Here is a 17,779-nt window from a genome sequence, read left to right as displayed (position 1 = left end):
ATCCCTCAAAATCATTGTAAGGCATGATTACCTGGCCATTACTCTATCATGGGAACTTGCTGTGCTAATTTTGGCTACTGCATTTCCAACCTTATGACTACATTTACAAATAAATAAAAGATTCTACATCAGAACTGGGAAGGACAGAAAATACGTGAGTATTAAGCTGCTGGGAGACCAGGGGAGATGGTTAGGACAAAGGGGATAGTTCTGATAGGGAAAGCTAGGTTTTAAAGATATCATCTGGTTAATGGATTCAGAGAGAGAGAGAGAGAGAGAGAGAACATAGCCCTTTGTGATAAAAGCCATGAAGTGCTGGTAATTAGAACAAGAATACAGGTGGAGATCTGCAAAATAAAGGGCTGTGGGATTTACCCAACAAGACAGGCTCCGCTATTGCAGAGAGCAAAGCAGAGCCATTATCACAGATGAATAGGCAGGGCCAATTCTGAGGAGATGGAGAACATGAACTACCTGCACATCGTCAAATTCAATATTGATTCTGGAAGTCTGCAACCGGTGTAGATGCAACATGAGATGTTCCTCAAGGTTACATCAGGCTGCAACACAGCAAAGCAGAAGACCAGAGATTTAGATCAGAGTGGGAGTGAAATGGAGAATTCAAGTGACAGTCACGAGGAACCTTAGGGTAACTCCATAAAACTGAATGCAAATCCCCCGCAAAATATTTTGTTTCTGCAGTATTAATGAAAGTAAAACAAAACAACTACAAACACTGGAAATTGAAAATAAAAGCAAGAAAACAAATAGAAACACTCAGCAGGCCAGGATTCATCAGTACAGTTCTGATAAACATCACCTGACCTTTTTCCCTTGCAGCCCTGCTGAATAGGTTCTGTTTTAACTATAGTGAAAGCCATATTGAATGACTTGGTCTAGACTGGAACTGCAAGTGAATCAATGCTTCACCTAGAAGACTTGGAGCCCGTAGATCATGAGAAAGGAAGAGGCAAGTGATCAGGTATTGCACCAAATGAAGATGCAGGGGATAAATGAAGACAGATGTGTAAGATCATGAGTTAAAAAAGAATGTCCCCTTTGGAATGCAGAAAAATTAGTATGATGTTGGAATTTCACTAAAGATGCTAGACATTGCAAGGCACACTCCACTGAATGTGGGGCTTGCGAATGAAGAGAACTAGCAGTAATCCATCTTTTTTCCATCCAAAAGGAGACAGGGTGAGAGCAGGTCAAGGGAAATAGATATACTCAGTGACCACTTTATTAAGTACCTGTACACATTATTAATACAGCTGTACCAAGTGCGTCCCCACAGAATCGTTTCAGTGTCTTCCCCAGTCAGAAGCCATTGATGAACCACGAGATCCAAAATCTGCTGAGAATTAAATCAGAGGCGTTCAAGTCTGCTGGCCAAGAAAGTTGCAAGAGGTCCAGGTACAATCGCCAGAAAGCCATCTCGCTGGCCAGGTAACAATTCCAGACCAAACTTGAAATAACGAAGGATAATTGACAATTGCGGCAGGGCTTAAATATTATCACCTCTTATAAAGTTAAATCAAGCAACATAGGAGACAGCAGGGCTTCACTTGCTCATGACCTCAATGCCATCTATGCTCACTTTAAACATGGAAGAACCATCCCTAACTCCCACAACCCCGACGATCCTATGATCTCAGTCTCTGAGGGCAATGTGCAAGCAGCCTTCAGGAGGGTGAACCCTCAGAAAGCATCTGGCCCAGACAAGATACCTGGCCAAGTACCAAAGACCTGTGCTGACCAACTGGCTAATGTGTTCGCTGAGATCTTTAACCTTTTGTTTCGGCCGTGTGCTTCAAGCAGGCTTCAATTATACCAGTGCCCAAGAAGAGTGTTGTGACCTGTCTCAATGACTATACCCCAGTAGCACTTACATCCACAGTTATGAAGTGTTTTGACAGGCTGGTGATGAAACATATTGACTCTTGCCTGAGAAGCGACTTGGATCTGCTCCAATGCCTATTGGAGCAACAGATCCACAGCAAATACCATCAGTTCTTCACTCAATCCTGGAACATCTGGACAGCACAGATGCCTACATCAGGATGCTTCATTGACTACAGCTCAACATTCAATACCGTCATCCCATCAAAACTAATCAATATGCTCCCAAGACCTTGGTTTCAACACCACCATGTGCAATTGGATCTTGGATTTCCTCACTTGCAGGCCCCAGTCAATTCAGATCAGCAACAATATCTCCTCCACAATCTCCATCAGCATAGGTGTACGACAAGGCTGCGTGCTTAGCCCTCTCCTGCTCAACTCGCTTTACACCTACGACTGTGTGGCTAAGCACAGCTCCAGTGCTATATTAAGTTTACTGATGACGCCACTATTGCAGGCTGAATCAAAGGTGGTGATGAATCGGCATACAGGAGGGGGATTGAAAATCTGGCTGAGTCAATGTCAGCAAGACCAAGGAGCTGATTATAGACATGAGGAGAAGAAAACCAGAGGTCCATGAGCCAGTCCTCATTGGAGGATCAGAGTTGGAGAGGGTTAGCAACTTTAAATTCCTAGGTGTTGTTATTTCCTATGACTTGTCCTGGGCCCAGCACACAAGTGCAATTATGGAGCAAGCACAGCAGCACCTCAACTTCCTGAGGAGTTTGCGGAGATTTGGCATGACATCAAAAATATTGACAAACTTCTACAGATGCGTGGTGGAGAGCATTTTGACTAGCTGGTATGGAAACACCAATGGACTCACATATAAGAACTCTTCATCTCATGTTCTCAATATTTGTTGCTTGTTCATTTATTATTATATCTTTTTTATATGTACAGTTTGTTGTCTTTTGCACACTGGTTGAATACCCTAGTTGGGTGCTCTTTCATTCATTCTGTTATGTTTATTATTCTACAAATTTATTGAGTATGCCAACAAGAAAATGTATCTTAGGATTGTAACTGCTGATCTTCTGGGATTTTCATTAACAACAGTCTCTCGAGTTTACAGAGAATTGAGTAAAAATTATCAAAAATCCAAAGAGCACCTGTTCTATGGGTGAAAACATCTTGTTAATGAGTAAGCTCAGAGGAGAGTGGTCCGACTGGTTCAAGCAGACAAGAAGGTGACAGAAACTCAAATAACAACATATTACAACAGTGGTTTTGGGCAGATGGAGTTCATCAGCTGTGGTTGGCAGTTCATCCAGGAGAAGGAAAACTCTAATCTTAAACCTCCGCTGCCTTGTAACTATACCCACTCATAGGGAAGGATTCGGGAGTAAACCTGAGGGAAAATGCTGAAGGGTTTTGGCCCAAACGTCGACTGTACTCTTTTCCATAGGTACTGCCTGGCTTGCCGAGTTCCTCCAGCACTTTGTGCGTATTGCTTGGAATTCCAGCATCTGAAGATTTCCCGCAACACGCATCAAAGTTGCTGGTGAACGCAGCAGGCCAGGCAGCATCTGTAGGAAGAGGTGCAGTCGACGTTTCAGGCCGAGACCCTTTGTCAGGACTAACTGAAGGAAGAGTGAGTAAGGGATTTGAAAGTTGGAGGGGGAGGGACTAACTGAAGGAAGAGTGAGTAAGGGATTTGAAAGTTGGAGGGGGAGGGACTAACTGAAGGAAGAGTGAGTAAGGGATTTGAAAGTTGGAGGGGGAGGGCTAACTGAAGGAAGAGTGAGTAAGGGATTTGAAAGTTGGAGGGGGAGGGTTAACTGAAGGAAGAGTGAGTAAGGGATTTGAAAGTTGGAGGGGGAGGGAATCTGAAGATTTCCTCTTGTTTGTGACTAATTTTGAGTGTTGTGGTTTCTGTTCCAAGTGGCTTTTTGACCACACAGGAGAATTACTTTGGTAACTCAGAGTTGACATGTGCTCACCATTATAAACATATAATTGAACAAAAGCACTTGCTTACACCCAAAATATTGAAGTAGACAATATTAATATAACTCCTCAAACTGTATTTATTTGCCTATTTTTATTATTTTTCTTGTAGATATAGAACTCCAATGTATCTTAAACTTAGGCAGCCTTGTCCCAAGGAATTCTTCCACTAAATCACCTTTTCATGTTTGCTTGTGTGCAGCATTAAAAAAAAATCACATTGGCAGCTCCTCATTCCCCAAGGTATATGACATAACTATTTAAATTTTAGGCATCGTTTCCTTACTAGCATACAATTAGTTCCAGGTTGAAATAATTTGCAATCTTCTTTGACAAAAAAATCTTATTATGATCATTGGTCCATAAAGGTCAATTAACATTGTCTCACTATACATCCAAAATTGCCTGTTCTTTCATTAATTCCTCCACATACTGATCTAAGAACCACCTTGAATACATACCATTTATTTAGCTTCCGCATTATCACTTGAACTTTAACTTTAAACTACAAGCTGGGTTATTATACCACCTGGTTACATGCTCCTTCAATTTCCTTGATTTATGATAAGTTGACTAACAATTTCTATACCTTATTGTTTCATAGCTCTATCTAAACTGTTCAATGAAAGAACACAACTATACAAGAAATAGAACAGTTTCTCATAAAACTTTGCGACTTCTCCCCCTGCTTTCTTAAAAGTAATGGCAGCACTGTAAGTGTATGCTTACCAGACTAACTGCAAGGCTTCAAGAGTTACTACCTTCTTAAGGGACAGTTAGAATCACAAAAAGACAGACAGTGCAAAAACAGGCCTTTTCATCCCATCTTGTCTATACTGACCATGATAAGACTGCAAGATCTTAAGGCATAGGATAAAAATAGCTCATTGATCCATATATTCTGAAGCTGGCCTCCCTGGCCCTAGACTCCCACACTATTGGAACCATCCTCTCCATGTCCACTCTATGTAGGCCTTTCAATATTTGATTGGTTTCAGTTAGATTCACCCTCATTTTTCTAAACTCCACCAAGGTAGGCCCAGAGCTTGTTTACACTGGGAAAATAAATACTGAAACTGAAAGTGATCCATAGAATGGCAACAAAACAGAAAGAAAAATCTATTAGAAGTTTCATAAAAGAATTTGGAGGATTTATAGGAGTATCTTTATATCAACAGCCTGTTCATAACATTTTTTATAATTAAAACATATTTAGCAAAAGTTCTAAGAGTCACGAGAAGAAAATCTATTGCAGGTTGAGCACTCCTGATTCAAAATTCCAAAAATCCATAGACTTCTGAAATCAAAATTGTTTTGAGCACTGACATGATGTCACAAACAGAAATTTCCACCAAAGGTCTCTGTGCATCACAGTTCTGAGAAGTGATCTCACATACGTAATGAACAGAAGTTAATGAAAAATAGAAAAATGCTGCATAAAGTGAAAAAATACTATCTTGATCGTGTACTGAAAAAATGGATTCGTCAGCGTCAGTATAAACAAATGCCAATTAACAGCATGCTGATCATGAAACAAGCAAAGACCTATCATGCCGAGCTGAAAATTGAAAGGAATTGTAAATATTCAGCAGCCTGGTTACAAAAATTTAAGAAAAGGCACAGCATTATTTTTTTTTAAAGATAAAGCATCTGCTAATCACAAAGCAGCTGAAAAATTCATTGATGAGTTTGCCTAGATCGTCACTGATAAAAGTCTAACACTCTGAATGGCTGCATCAGTAAATATGTGTGATGAACAAGTGTAAAACTGCTTACTGGTTGCACATAAATTCAGAATTGGGAACGATGGTGATGCCAAACAGCCACTAACTGTCCGCCTGGGCCATTGAGGTTGAGATAGCTTACCTTTCTGATGGCTCAATGTACAGGTTATTGTTTCATGCACAAAATTATTAAAAATAGTACAGAAACTACATTCAGGATATACATACAAGCTGTATATGTAATGTAAATAGATTGTGTTTAAACTTGGCTCCTATCCCCAAGGTATCTCTCATATAGATGCAAATATTCCAATCCAAAAAAGATCTAAATTCCGAAACACTTCTGACCCCAAGCATTTTGGATAAGAGTTGTTCAATCTCTACTGCAACGATATACAGATCAACCTGGTAATTTTTGCCTCCGTGTCCAATAAAGGATATACTTTCTCAAGGCGGGAGAGTAGGAGTGTAGCAAAGGTTCACCAGGTTGATTCCTGAGAGGGCAGGGCTGTCACATAACGAGGGATGGCATTCCTAAGGTCTGGATTCATTAGAGTTTAGCATATGAAAGAGGATCTCTCAAAAACTACAAAATTATGGAAAGGCCTGACAGACAGTATGTAGGAGAGGCTGTTTCACCTGGCTGGGAGACTTCAAATCAAGGATTACAATCTCAGCAAATGGGGAAAAGATGTTTAGTATTGATGAAACCAAGTCATAGGGTCATAGAAAAGTACAGCACAGAAACAGGCCCTTTGGTCCATCATGCTGAACCATTTAAACTGCCTAATCCTATCGACCTGCACCCATACCATAGCCATCCATACCCCTACTACCAACCTACCAATACGAACTTCTCTTAAACATTGAAATTGAGCTCACATGCACCACTTGCACTGTCAGCTCATTCCACTCCTCTGAGTAAAATAGTTTCTTCTCACGTTGCCTTTAAACTTTTCACCTTTCACCCTTAACTTCTAGTTGTAGTCCCATCCTCCCTCAGTGGAAAAAGCCTGCTTGCATTTACCCTATCTATGCCCCCTCATAATGTTGTATCTCTCTCTCTCTCTCAAATCTCCTCTCAATCTTCTACATTCAAAGGAATAAATTCCTAACCTATTCAATCTTTCATTATAACTCAGGTCCTCCATTCCTGGCAACATCCTTTGAATATATCTATGCAAGAAATAGGTTTCTAAACGTATGAAGTGATTTGGGGAGAGAGTAGGAGTATAGAATTGGAAATGGTTTATTATGGTTCCATGTACCGAGAGAGTGAAAATCACGTCCTGCATACTGTTAATACAGATTAGATCATTACACAGTGCTCTGAGGAAAAACAAAGTAAACAAAAGCAATGCCGAATAAAGTGTAACAGCTATAGAGAAAGTGCAGTGCAGGTAAACAATAAAGTGCATGATCTTAATGGATAGGTTGGGGGGTCAAGAGTCCAATTGATCATACCAAGGGACTATTTAATAATTTTGTTATAATGATGTTCAGTCAGAGGATCATACTAAATGCAGAGCAGATTCAAAGTGCCTAATACTGCCAATATATTTTATGTTTCCATGACCATCATATGTCCACGGAGAGGGACAGAAATTTGGTGAACTTAACATTTTCCTATTTTTTTTATTACAAGTAGTAGTACTGCTGCCATTATGAAAACTGGGACAAATCAGTACTGGAACACAGCCTGCTAAGCAGCAGTGAACTGTTGCCAACAGCTTCAGGATTTCAATATTCTCTTCTACATGTGCCAGACCATTAAAGGATTGGAGTTGTTGGTTAAAAACACAAACGATTCTGCCAATGCTAGGAATCCAGAGCAACATACACAAAGTGCTGGAGGAACTCAGCAGCTCAGGCAACATCCATGGATAGCAATGAACAGTTCATGTTTCAGGCTGAAACCCTTCATTGGGTCTGGAAAGGGGACAGAAACCAGAATAAGAAAGTGGAGGAGGGGAAGGAAAACAAGCTGGAGGGTGATAGGTGAGGGGGAAGGTGGGTGGGGGAGGGGGGAGTGAAGTGAGAAGCTGGAACGTGTTAGGTGGAAAGGTAAAGTGCTGAAGAGAGAAAGGAATCTGATGGGACAGAAGAGTGGACCCTGAGAGAAAGGAAAGGAGAGGGGGGAAGAGGGAAACCATTATTGGTATGTTAATTGTTTATTGGATAACCTCATGACTCATTTGTTTCAAATCACTTGTTTCAGTACTGCAACTTCATCTAATTGCTTGAATATTTCTTGCAATACATAATCATGTTAAACCCTTTTTAGATACTCTGTTATCTAAACAACAAAACTTCTGTGATGTCATTTGAACCCATAAAAGGGGAAAAACACAGGAACAGAAAAATCAACACACACAAAATGCTGGAAGAATTCAGCAGGCCAAGCAGCACTCGTGGAAAAAAGTATAGTCGATGTTTCATTCCTTCCTGGCCTGCTGTGTGTGTTGCTTGGATTTCCAGTATTTTCAGATTTTCTCGTTTGGAACAGAAACATCACATTGATTTTCATCCACATTCATCTCTACTCCTGGACTACAAATAAAGGCAGTTAGTTTGTTTCTCCATTACTGGTACATTGGCATTGCTTGCAAGCAAGCACTAATTTAACATTCTTAAACATCTTTGAGAACATAATGGTAGGCCACCATCTCGAACTGCTGCATCAACTACAGTCAAAGATTTCCCACAAAGTTACTACTTCTGGACTTACAGAAATTAGACCCAGCAACGATAAATTATCATCATGTGCCGTGCCTTATGACGTGGGCAATCATGGTCCTAGTCCATAATTGTTCTTGGCAAATTTTTCCACAGTAGTGGTTTGTCTTCTCCTGGGTGACCCTAGCCATTATCAATACTCCAGATATTGTCTGCCTGGCATCAGTACTCACATAACCACAACTTGTGGTATGCACCAGCTGCTCAAATGACCATCCACCACCATTTCCCATGGCTTCACGTGACCCAGATTGGGGGGGCTAAGCAGGTGTTACACCTTGCCCAATGGTGACCTGCAGGCTAGCGGAGGAAAGGAGTGCTTTACACCTCTTTTGGTGGAGACATATCTCCACTCCAGCACCCAAATAAAGGAACAGTAATGCATATTAATATCAGGATGCTCTGTATCTTGGAGGAGAACCTACAACTGGTGGGATTCCCAGTGCCCACTACTCCTGCTCCTCTTCATTTGTTTAATCTGCAGCAGTCATGCCAGATGGAGTGACTTTTATTACAGTGCTGACTTGTACTTCCCAAGTCCGAGTTGCTAGGGTGGTAAAGAGGACATACAGCTTACTTGCCTTTATTAGTTGAGGCACTGAGTTCAAGAGTTCACGTTATGTTGCAGCTTTCTAAAACTCTGGAGTATTACAGATAATTCTTGTCACCCCATGAAGTACATTGAGACTTCCAATGGTGTAGGAAGAAATTACCAGAGTACTGCCTTGATTAGAGGGTATGTCCTATAAGGAGAGGTTGGAAAAAGTAAGGTCGTTTTCTTTGGGGAGGCAGAGGCTGAGGGGAGACCTGATGGAGGTTTATGGAATTATGAGACGCATAGATAAACCAGTATCCTTACCCCAGGGTCAAAAAGTCCAGTACTAGAGTGGATGCATTTAAGGTGAGAGGGAGAAAGTTCAAAGGAGATGCAGGGGGCAAGGATTTTTATTTTAAAAAAACACAGCAAGTGGTCAGTACAGTATCAGTGCTGGTGTGGAAGAGGGAGATGCACTAGAGGCAGTGAAGAGGCTCATACAGAGGCATGTGAATATGCAGCAAATGGAATGATATGAATCATTTGCAAACAGAAGGGATTAGCATGATCAGGCATCATTAGCTTAATTTGCAACAACATTGTGGGCTAAAGGGCCTGTTTCTGTGCTTCAGGCTGCTATGTTTTAAATGACAGTGCATCTTAGTGGCATGAGGAAGTGAATCATTTGATACTACATGCATACCCAATCTCTGACCATATTTGAGGCTGATCCAGTAAAGGTCCCTGAGACTTTGATCATTACAGATACAATTGCGGAAATCTTAATTCCTCTACATCCTATTACCACAAAGCCAAATAAACCACTGTAAGGACTCAGCTGATCAACATCTATAAGATGTCCTGGACCTGTGATGCGTCTAGTCCTGATGTCAGGTTTTGATCCAAAATGAGGACATTTCCTTTCCTCCCTACAAGCACCCACCCCCCCCCAACCGAAGTTATTTAACTAGTTGATTTCCTAGACGATTGGTGTTCCTGATTCTAACATCTAGATTCTTGTCTCCAAAATATGGGGCAGCAGACTACTACAGCATCAGATACCCAGGTTCAATGCCTGCCGTTCTCTGTAAGGAGTTTGTATATTTTCCCTGTGACCATGTGGGTTTCCTCTGTGTGCTCTGGTATCCTTGCACATTCCAAAGACACACGGGTCAATTGGTCACCGTAAATTATCCTGTGATTAGACTAGTGTTAAATAGGTGGGTTGCTGGGTGTCACAGCTTGTTGGGCTGGAAGGGTCTGTATTGGGAGGGTGGGAGGGTGGGAGGGTGGGAGGGAAGGAAGGAGGTAGTCCTGTGAGGGAACTACAAATAACATGATTATTTTGAATGCCAAAGTTCTTGCTAAGAACACCTACTTGCAATCAATTAAAGTATCACAGACTGAATTCAACACAGGAAGAGGTTTTTAGGGTATGTTATAGAAACAGTATAAAACCTTAGATCATGTCTACACAGATGTGGCTGACGCTTACAAAGCCACTACCCTCCCCCACCTGGGACAGTCCGACCATCTTTCACTGTTTCTGCTTCCCAAGTATAGCCCGGTCATTAAACGTGTGAAACCCACAATGGAGACTATTAAGATCTGGCTGGAGGGGTAAGATCTGGCTGGAAGGGGCTGACTCTGCCCTTCAGCACCAATTCCAGCACACAGACTGGAGCACGTTTGCTGCCCGTGCAGACTCTCAGATTAACATTGATTTATACACCAACTCTGTCCTTGAGCACATCAACAAGTTTGTAGAGAGAGTGACATCACAAAAACAAATAAAAAGTTTTCCCCAATCAGAAACTACGGATGAACAGAGAGCTTCGGCTCCTGCTCAAAGCCAGAGATTCAGCCTTCAGGTCTGGAGACCAAGGAGGCTTACAGCTCAGCCGGGGCCAGCCTGAGGAGGGGAATCTCTCTGGCTAAACACATATATAAACAGAGGATCGAGGATCATTTCAACTCCTCGGACCCCCGGCGCATGCGGCGTGGCATTCAGATTATTACAGACTCCAAAACACCTAGTACTGTGCCCCCTTCCAGCTCTGCTTCCCTCCCTGGTGAGCTCAATTACTTCTACGCTCGCTTTGACCGAGGGAACAAGGAGGTCACCCTCAAAACAGATCTCCCACCTGGTGAACTGCCTCTCTCACTTTCCACCTCCGATGTTTGCGCCACCCCGAGCAGGGTGAATGTACGGAAGGCAGCTGGTCCGGATGGAATACCTGGCCTTGCGCTCGGAGTCTGTGCAGGGCAGTTGGCCGGGGTCTTCACGGACATTTTCAATCTGTCCCTGGCCCAGGCAGTTGTCCCCACAAGCTTCAAGATTGCCACCATCGTGCCAGTGCTGAAGCATTCCACTGCCACGGGCCTGAATGACTTCCGCCCAGTTACACTCACCCCCATCTTTGCAAAGTGCTTTGAAAGACTGGTTCTATCACATCTGAAATCCCGTCTACCTTGGACCCCCATCAATTTGCCTATGGCACCAACAGGTCTACCGAGGACGGCACTTTACTCTGCCCTGACCCACCTGGACAGCCCCAACTCTTACGTCAAAATGCTGTTCATTGACTTTAGTTCGGCATTCAATACTGTGATCTCCTCCAAGCTGATAGTCAAACTTTCCCAGCTTGGTATCAGCTCATCCCTCTGCAATTGGACCTTGGACTTTCTGACCTACAGACCCCAATCAGTTAAGTTAGACAACCTCTTCTCCTCCATTCTCACCCTGAACACCGGCGTGCCTCAAGGCTGTGTGCTGAGCCCTCTTCTGTACTCCCTTTTCACCAATGACTGCGTTCCTGTACATGGTTCTATCTCCAGAATCAAGTTCGCAGACGACACCACGGTGGTTGGCCTGATCAGAGGGGAAGACGAGCCGGCCTACAGAGACAAGGTCCAACACCTGGCCGCGTGGTGTGCCGACAACAATCTGGCCCTTAACGCCCAGAAGACCAACGAGATTATTGTGGACTTCAGGGATGCTAGGAGCCACACTCATGTCCCCATTTACATCAACAGAGCTGTAGTGGAGCGTGTATCAAGCTTCAAATTCCTTGGTGTCCATACTTCCGATTATCTCACTTGGTCGCTGAACTCCTCCATCCTGATCAAAAAGGCGCAATAGCGCCTTTACTTCCTGCGGAGCATCAAGAAAGCTCGCCTCTGTCCCAGGATACTGACGGACTTTTACCGCTATACCATTGAGAGCATACTCACCAACAGCATCTCAGTGTGGTATGGCAATTGTCCCATATCGGACCGCAAAGCACTCCAGCGGGTGGTGAAAACTACCCAGCGGATTATCGGCCACAATTGAGAACATCTACCATAAACGCTGCCTGGGCAGGGATCAAGGATGCATCTCACCCTAACCATGGACTTTTTACACTCCTCCCATCCGGTAGGCGCTACAGGAGCCTCCGCTCCCGCACCAGCAGGCACAGGAAGAGCTTCTTCCCTGAGGCGGTGACGCTGCTGAACCTCACATCACAGCGCTAAGTAGTATTGCACCCGTATTGTACTGTCTCAGTACTTTTATAATTGTGTGCTGTAGTACTTACTTTTTATTCCCAGTTATTTTGTAGAAAATACTATTCTTTTGCACTTCTGGTCAGATGCTAATTGCATTTAATTGGCTTTGTATCCCCACTCGAAACAATGACAATAATGTTGAATCTAATCTAATTATTCGGTAACAAGAGTGTAATTGAGTGCCGTGGGAACGTTGGGCTGGAAGGGCTGGTTACTCTGCTGTAAACACTTTTTAAAATTCGGTTTATCCTAATCAGCAAAATTTCTATTGGAAATTCCATTGGACAGTGATGACTGCACTATACAGAGCCCTATACGGACAGTAATAAATAAATGGGCTTGGAAGTGATTCAAATTTTATTCAAATTCTTTCAAGAATTTACAAACGTTACAAATTTCCAAATTTCCATTACGGCCACCCCACCCCCGCCAATCGCCCAGGATACACTCGCTTCTTATTACTACCAGGGAGGAGATACAGGAGACTGAAGACACACTCTCAATGTTTTAGGCACAGCGTCAATCCCATCAGATTTCTAAATGGTCGATGCACCAAGTTGTGAACAGCACCTCCCCATTTCGCTCTTTTTGCATTACTTATTTATTTTTAAAATATTTATTATTTGTAGTTTTTTATATATTGCTCTTTACTGCTGCTACAAAAAAACTTCCATGACATAAGCCAGTGATATCATGTTATGATATTAAACCTGATTCTGAATTACTGTTTGACCCACTTTGACACTCCAGGAAACTCTCAAGCCTCTTAACGGAGACAGAGAAAAGTGGAAGCTCTCAGCAGGGCAGATAGCGTCAGTGGAGAGAGAAACTGGATTCATATTTTTAGATTGTTTTATCAAAATTGGAAAACCGAGAAGCCAAACTGATTTTGACTGCAGACAGGGATGTGCAGTGAGTACAGAGAGAAAGACTCTCACCGAGTGCAGTTCTAAGCTTTAAAACACGACTGCTAAAAAGCATTATGGACACGTTTTAATATAATAAATGAAAGTACAGTCTCATCTGCAAAATAAAGGTTGATCAACTGAAGCTGAGACACAATAGGGTGCAGCGGCTGGATTATGGGGCAACGCAGTATTGTATTCTACCAGAAACCAACGGGTCGGGCAGCATCTGCCGGAGCATAACGAATTGTCGATGAACCCCGTATTGACGCAGAGAGTGAAGTGAGAAGATGGCCAGTATAAAGAGGTGAGGGGAGGCGGTGAGACAAGAATCCAAGGCAGGGGTTGAATGACGATGGCAGATTGTGCCAGGTAACAGAGGTGAGGACTTTGAAGTTGAGAGACAGTAGCGGGTGATTAATACTTGGAGACAGGCCAAGAGGGAGGAAAGAAAATGAGAGGCGGATAAAAGAGGACCTCTGGTCTCTGCGACTCTCAAGGTGAACATCGCTGAAAGTGGAAAACAAGGAGATCAGTGCGAGAGCCCGGCGGAGAATTTGAAGGGAAAGGTGACTAGCGGTTCAGTGTGGCAGTCATTCTAACTCCCTGTGTGATCTCGCTGCCTTACTCGAACCGTACCAGTGCTAGCTCACGAAGTGTCCCAAAGGCGCATACATTACGCAAAACACATTACATGGAGCGAAAGATTAAAAAAAAATTACAGCGACAGGCAGAGTCAGTTAATAAATAACATGATCCGAAACCCGGACTGCTTGTCGAGAAGTAATGATCACACATCTGACAACCACAAAGAAAGTGTTCCAATGTCATTCAACTCGCAGATGCCATTTTGAGTCAGCTAAAATGGAAGCGTGATTTTGTCCAAACGCCGTTTGAGACTTGGGGTATGCGAGCCAGAAGGCTACTTACATTGGAATCGTTTACTAATTCTTGTAGGCACTCCACTTCTTCCACACAGGACCGACAACATTTGCGAAGTACATCACCGTCTTTGCCGACTCCGTCCTCGGTCTGAACGTCCTCTCTGCAACTTCTCAAACCCATCCTCTGCCGGTCTGGGTCCGCATGGTTTCTTGCCTGGAACCGGCGGTAATAGTAAAGGCAGAGTATCAGCACTTTTTTCGGCGTGTAGAAGCGACTCGGGATGGCATACCGCCCTTTCAATGGCTCCTGGTCCGTTTGCAGCACTAGCTTCACTATGCAGATGCAAAGGAAAGCGATGGCGATGGACAGCAGATAGATCATTTTGGAGAGTTTCTCTCAGAACTTTCGAAACTGCGAGCACGGCTTTGAGTGCTAGCACACACAGCGCCTCGCTGTCAACTGCTCCAGGTGCACGGAGTTTCTTTTATTATCATTAGCTAGACACTCCCCTTCTAAGAGAGTAGGGACGACAGCAACGTGCCGCGTTTTCTTGTGCACGTTTTTGTATTCTATTTGTTACGTACAATATTTGTATACTGTATTATGTTTAAAAAAAATCTCCACCTCCACTCGGCGGGAGACCAGCGGAGGCAGCGGTCCAGACGAATACAATCCTGGAGGGAATTGCTCACATTAGTTCCAGAGATTTAACGGTATCACAATATACTTAAAGGAATATTCCTGCAGGTTAACACCCACTATTCTCCCCGGGCTGATGAATCATGTAGAACTTTACCTTGAAGGAAGCAGTGAGAGGGGTAAAGAGGCACTGCTCTCCTCTAGGAAGGGGACTTCCACGCCCATCCCCAAGAAGGGCTCGGCAGAACCATTGCTGATCAAGACGTATAAAGGACGCTGCTGCTAGACTGGGTCTCCGGCGGAACCAACGCGAGGTGAAATCCTGTCGCAGATGCATCGGTTCATGACCACTGACTCACAGAAAAATTACAACACAGAAACAGATCTTTCGGCCATCTAGTCAATGCCGGCCCATTCAATCTGTCCCTCCGACCTGCAGCAGGATTATAAACCTCCGTACCCCTACAATCCATCTAGCTATCCAAACCCTTAAACGTTGAAATCGAGCTCGCGTGTTCCACCTGCACTGGCAACTCACGGCACACTCTCACGACACTTAAATGAAGAAGTTGTCTATCATGTTGGCCTTAAATTTTTCACCTTTCACTTTTAACCCGTGACCTCTAGTTGTAGTCCCACCCAACCTCAGTGGTAAAAGGCTGCTTGCTATACCGCTCATAATTTTGTATACCTCTATCAAATCTCCCCTCTATCTTCTATGCTCCAAGGAATAAAGTCCTAACCTATTCAATCTTTCCTTAGAGCCTCCAGTCCCGGTATCACCTTTGTAAATTTTCGTTGTACTCTTTCAACCTTGTTTACGCCTTTCCTATAGGTAGGGGACCAAAAGGCGAGCTTTGACCGGCAGCCAATCCGGACATCAGAAGTTTGGAGAGGAGGGGACTTCAATCGGGTCCTCCGTCCGAGGATAAAAGGCAGGAGTGAAATAGAAGTTTGACCAGGATTTAGAATGTATGTCTAGTGTACATTCTGGAGCAGAGGGTGACGGTAATGCACCATTAAACTGGATGCCAACCGCCGTAAAACAAGATACAGACAGACAGAAGTTTGACCAGCGACCAATCGGCATTTGGCATTGATTAGCAAGAGCAAATGAAAGGAAGGCAGGCCGCAGGTGCAAGCACAATGGCCGTCCTCTAAGCGGACATGGTCAGACTGGTGATCTTAAAGCGAGAAAGCAAAGGAAAGAAAAAAAAACATGTTTCTTTCTCATCTTTATATCTTCTCAGCTAGGACAGTAGAGATGAGAGGCAGGATAATTCCGTGCTTCTCTTGCGGGATGTGGGAAGGCAGGGAGATTTGCAGTGTTCCTGATGACTGTAGCTGCGAGAAGAGCATCCAGATGCAGCTTAAGGAATTGGAGCTGGAACTGGATGAACTTCGGATCATTGGTGAGGCTGAAAGTGTGGTAGACATGACATATAGAGAGGTAGTTACATACAAGGTGTAGGACACAGGAAAGTGGGTGATAGTCAGGAAGGGGAAGGGTTAAGGAGCCAATGCAAAGTACCTGGTGGTCATCCCCCTCAACAACACTTTGGATACTGTGGCTGGCAGGGTCGGGGGGGTGGGGAGAGTGGGGGAAGAGATGACCGAATGGAGGAAAGTCAGATCTCTGGCACTGAGTCTGCCTCTGTGACTCAGAGCAAAGTGGGGAGAAGAGGTACTTTGTTAGGGGAACAGACAGGAGGCTTTGTTGGCAAGAATGAGATTCCCAAATGGTACATTACCTCCCAGGTGCCAGGGTCTGGGACATCGCAGATCTTCAGCATTCTTAAGTGGGAGGGTGAGTAGCCAGAAGTTGTGGTTACTGTAGGTACCAGTGACATGGGTAGGATGAGTGATGAGGTTCTACATTGGGAGTTCAGGAAGATGGGTTGGGGCTAAGAGGAAAATTGGATCATCCATAATGAAATGATGGAGCAGACTCTATGGGCCATACTGCCAGATTCTGCTCCCCTATCTCAAGGTCTTGTGGTCAAACTGCATACGATACTTCAAATTAGGCCTCACAAGTGTCTTATACAACTTCAGCCATATTGATGGGAATAACCATTACAGAGTTCTTATGGAGAGAATATCCTGTCATCACAATAAATATGCTCTTTACATATTGTGTGTCACTACCACTGTACTGAATGGGCAGAACAGGTGCTGCAGGCTGTCAGCAGTAGATTTGTACACAATTGGCCGGTTTAGCGAGCAGAGCGGTGGACACCCCTGCTGAAATCTGGAGGAAAACACACAGAGGATGCAGAGGGGGATCACAAAGTCAAGGAAAGAGGACTAGGTCGAGGCAACAGAGACTTATGGAGAAGAGGAGTTCGGTGGGTAATACTGTTCTGGCTGACCGGAAGTGCACTGAGAGCGGTAAGCGTGAAGGAGTTGGGTGCTTACTGATCTGGTTAACAACAGGTAGCGCAATCCTGGTCATATTACTATCGAGGAATGTGTTTTTAGACTGGATATTGAACTTTTTACTGTTGGACTTCAGCCACATTCCACCGAGATATAACACTGGGCAGCACGGGAGGTCGTTCCTGCCTGTGACCATCGAACGTGCGGCTCCTCCCCTGGACGGTCAGACACCCTGAGCCAATAGACTGATCCTGGACTTATTTTCCAACTGGCATATTTGCATTCTGTTGCTTGATTGTTTGTGGTTTTTGTATTGCTATACTTACACTCCATTCTTGGTTGGTGCAGCTGTAACGAAACCCAATTACCCTCGGGATTAATAAAGTATATCTATCTATCTATCTAATTGCCACCTGCAACTTGTGGTTCTGTGCATCTACTGTTCTACTAGTACAATCAAATTAGATCCTGGTTCAATGAGGAGTGCAGGTGCATTATCGGGCATACCTCAGTGTGAGGGATCAAGCTGGTGAAACTACAAAACAGGACTATCAGCATGCCAAACAACAGAA

General features: G+C 43.8%; 1 protein-coding gene across 3 annotated transcripts in view; it reads right to left on the bottom strand.

The window, feature by feature from the left end:
• LOC140210700 (rifampicin phosphotransferase-like) overlaps nucleotides 1-14,671 on the bottom strand; it is a 208,439-nt gene extending 193,768 nt beyond the window's left edge. For all 3 annotated transcript variants that reach the window (XM_072279895.1, XM_072279897.1, XM_072279896.1), the window contains exon 1: nucleotides 14,235-14,671. In XM_072279895.1, the coding sequence (XP_072135996.1) occupies nucleotides 14,235-14,570 (336 nt within the window). In that variant the 5' untranslated portion in view covers nucleotides 14,571-14,671. The remainder of the gene's footprint in view (nucleotides 1-14,234) is intronic.
• Between the last annotated feature and the right edge of the window lie 3,108 nt (nucleotides 14,672-17,779).

The sequence above is a fragment of the Mobula birostris genome, chromosome 15, assembly GCF_030028105.1.
Source record: "Mobula birostris isolate sMobBir1 chromosome 15, sMobBir1.hap1, whole genome shotgun sequence".
Lineage (NCBI taxonomy): Eukaryota > Metazoa > Chordata > Chondrichthyes > Myliobatiformes > Myliobatidae > Mobula > Mobula birostris.
Note: the sequence above shows the minus strand (reverse complement) of the source record. Positions and strands in the feature narration are given on the sequence as shown.